This window comes from Phragmites australis, chromosome 8 (assembly GCF_958298935.1).
Source record: "Phragmites australis chromosome 8, lpPhrAust1.1, whole genome shotgun sequence".
Classification (NCBI taxonomy): Eukaryota; Viridiplantae; Streptophyta; class Magnoliopsida; order Poales; family Poaceae; genus Phragmites; species Phragmites australis.
This window is the reverse complement of record NC_084928.1, coordinates 33999226-34002335: the sequence shown is the minus strand read 5'-3', so window position 1 is coordinate 34002335 and position 3110 is coordinate 33999226. Positions and strand designations below refer to the sequence as shown.

The 3110-nt window shown below is 46.4% G+C and overlaps 1 protein-coding gene across 1 annotated transcript; it reads right to left on the bottom strand.

Moving 5' to 3' along the window:
• Positions 1-1577: 1577 nt before the first annotated feature.
• LOC133925988 (uncharacterized) lies at positions 1578-2254 on the bottom strand. The gene has a single exon (XM_062371723.1). It carries the CDS (start codon positions 2139-2141, stop codon positions 1845-1847), a length of 297 nt encoding a protein of 98 aa, XP_062227707.1. The 5' UTR covers positions 2142-2254; the 3' UTR covers positions 1578-1844.
• Between the last annotated feature and the right edge of the window lie 856 nt (positions 2255-3110).

Below are 3110 nucleotides of genomic sequence, written 5' to 3'. Positions count from 1 at the left end.
TTTCCTGGGAAGCACAACTGTTGCCTAGGAGGGCTTGCCGCCACCGGTGAATCTCTAACCCCACTTCCATTTTTCCAAAAAAATTATCAAAAGTTTTAGTCAATTTTTTATCAAAAAATTATCAAAAGTTCTAGTCAATTTTTTATCAAAAAATTTGGTCATAATTTTTTATCTAAAGTTTTAGTAAAAAAATTATCAAAATTTTGGTCGAAATATTTTATCTTGAGTTTTAGTCAAAATTTTCGCTCAAAACTTTTTTGTCAAAATTTGTGAGGTAGCACCAGCGCGCATGCTCGTTTCATTTTTTTAATTTTTTTATCAAAAGTTTGAGTCAAAAATTTTGCTCGATTTTTTTTATCAAAAGTTTAGCGCAAATTTTTTTAGTCAATTTTTACCTGGAAAGGAAATGGAATCAAGGTGCTTACACAAAATGGGCTATCGGGAAGGGTGCGCGAGCGAGGGTGCTAGCGCGTGCTAATTAGCCACCCCCTTCCAACATGAAGTCCCTCTTCTGTTTGCAGCATAATGTTTGTCATTTATTTTTGCTCAACAAGTCTAATTGTGCGCATTGTGGCGGGAAAAAAAAATAGCGTGACAACTAAATTTCTAATGAAATCTCACGATAACTTAGTATTTGTAAGATTCTTGAGATCACTTCTAAAAATTTTGATACGCCCAAACCGTGAGTAAAAGCAAAACATCCACTAACTTGATGAAACTTGCCTAAAAACTCTGTGTCAAACCGGGCAATGTTTGAATTCAAACCAAATATTACCGAACTTGGAGTAACCTTTTACTTAAAATAATAGTTAGCTTGGGCAGAGGTGCTCCTCGAATCAATGCAGGAACGGCACCATTTTTCACCCCTTGCCTGTGCGTTTTGCCGCCGATCGGTGCACTGCACCCATCATCTGGCATCGCGGGGCACGCGACGCGACACTCTGCTTCCATGCGAATAATCGCTGTGGCGCAGCGGTGGTGACCGTGACTGCGGTCTGCAGCGGCAGGAGCTGCAGCAATAATTGTACCTGTGCCAACCACTCACTGGATGCAATCAAAACTTGCCAGCCTCACCTCATCTCGCAGCTTCCTTCCGTCGTGCCACTATGCCAGAGATTCCCCCAACGGTCAGTTCTCTCACTAGTAGCTAATCTGGAAAAGGGCCAAGGATCTGCCACATATAGCACGCTGCCTGATGTTCTCCTGAACATTCTTTCACAGCTTAGCAGTTTTGTCACTGGATTAGTATGCTTCTTCGATCTAGAGCGGTTTTAACCAACTAGTTTTAGAACATCATGAACAAGATCCCAAGAGCATTAGAGATCCAAGAAATCAAGCCGAGAAGTTATAGATTGATTATTAAATCATCATCTTCTTCCCTGTAATCTTTAGACGGTGTTCAACGGATTCTCTTTGTGATACATAATTACTTCGCGAAGGGATTTTTATTACTTTTAGCACTTTAATAGTTTTACTTCACGAAAGATATTCTCTCCTATTCTTTTTACGAATCCTAAAAATAAAAAATAAATAAAAGGAATAAAAATAGAAAAGAAAATCAGAAAGAAAACGAAATAAAAAAGAAAATGTTTAGGGATAATCTTAGAGCATTTCCTCGTGGCTAGTTCCTCCTGACTCCCCACAAAGTGAAAGAAGTCAAGGACGCCGGGAAATTCTTACAACCATCACTCCACCTCATATAAACACATCCTCCAGCTTCAGGATAGTTAAAAAAAATGATGCACCTAACTCGAGCTGGTAGCTGCTAATGCCAATGGCTAAGCTACTTGCAACACTAGCTACAACTGGCCGTGCATCGACTGGCATCTGTCCTTTGGCCGCCTCTATTGCGGCTGCCGTGCCGAGGCGGCGAGCACGAACCGGGAGGCGAAGGAGTAGCCGTCGCCGTCCACCGCGGTGCCGAAGTCGAAGTTGCGCGCGTAGCTGAGCGGGTCGTACTGGCACCGCGCCGCCGCGGCGGTATGGCGCGCGCTCGGCGTGGCCGTGCACAGCATCTTGCTCTGCCGCCGCAGCTTCCGCACCAGCCGCCCCAGCGCCAGCCCGCAACCGCCCCCGCACCGCCGGCCGCGGCAGCTGGACGACGGGCCGCGCGCGGCCGGAACTGCATTGCCCTCTGCCATCTCGGCACACCTATTTCTGCCGAATCTTGGCGACCGTGAGCTACTGAGCTTTGGGTCTTGGTGGAACGGTGGTGGCGTGACCGTGTCATTTATAGGACTGGAGCAGTGGCGTAGAGCGAAACAGGGAACGGGTGGGAGTGCTGATGGTGGCCAAGCGGTTTCCCGTTTCCCATGTGGTCCGGACGTAGTACGTGAGTAAAATACTGCACGGCGAGTTGGGGGGCGAGTGTAGAGTAGGTGTGGAGTTTTTCGCTCCTTTTTTTGGGTAGGATAATGCATGATTAAAGTTAAAAGTGGCTTGAACTATAAGGACAATCCACGAACCACTCTTCGTAGCTACTCGACCTTTTTTTTCGCAAAGAGGATGAAGTCATGATTAGGGAGCAGCTCGCGCAGCAGCGAGATGAGCTCCAGGAATCAAGGAAACTTGCGAGCTACTACTGCTGAAAAGATTATGGTGTGGAGAGCAGGAATAAACTGTGTTTGGGTGCTGTTCTATTATTACTTTTTTTTTTTGTGTGTCTGTCGCTTGTCAGCTGGCGGATCAGCAAGCGTCAACGGAGTACCCGACGATTTGGAGTACCGAGGGAAGAGAGGGGGAAGGACCTCGGCAGCCGCCAGTGGGCGGTGCATGCACGCCTCGGAAGTAGACTCGATCGCCGGCACGCCGTGCTCCGCGGGCCTATGCGTCCGAAAGAGCAACAGTAGTTGGCCCGATCCATATCGACGTGGCGGACGCGACGCGACAAAGCAGTGGCGTTCATCGATCATGTGCCCTGTCCTTGCAGCAACACCGGTTTCACTATCTATCGATCACAATCAGCAATTTCAAGGGGAAGGTTTGAAGTGGAGATCTTCCTATTATTTCTGCACTCAGTAGACTATAAAACATTTATTCTTTGTCTGTCCTATTGCTAAGGTGGTCTCAGGATTTATTGAAATTTTTATTGGTTCTCCTACTATCCCTAA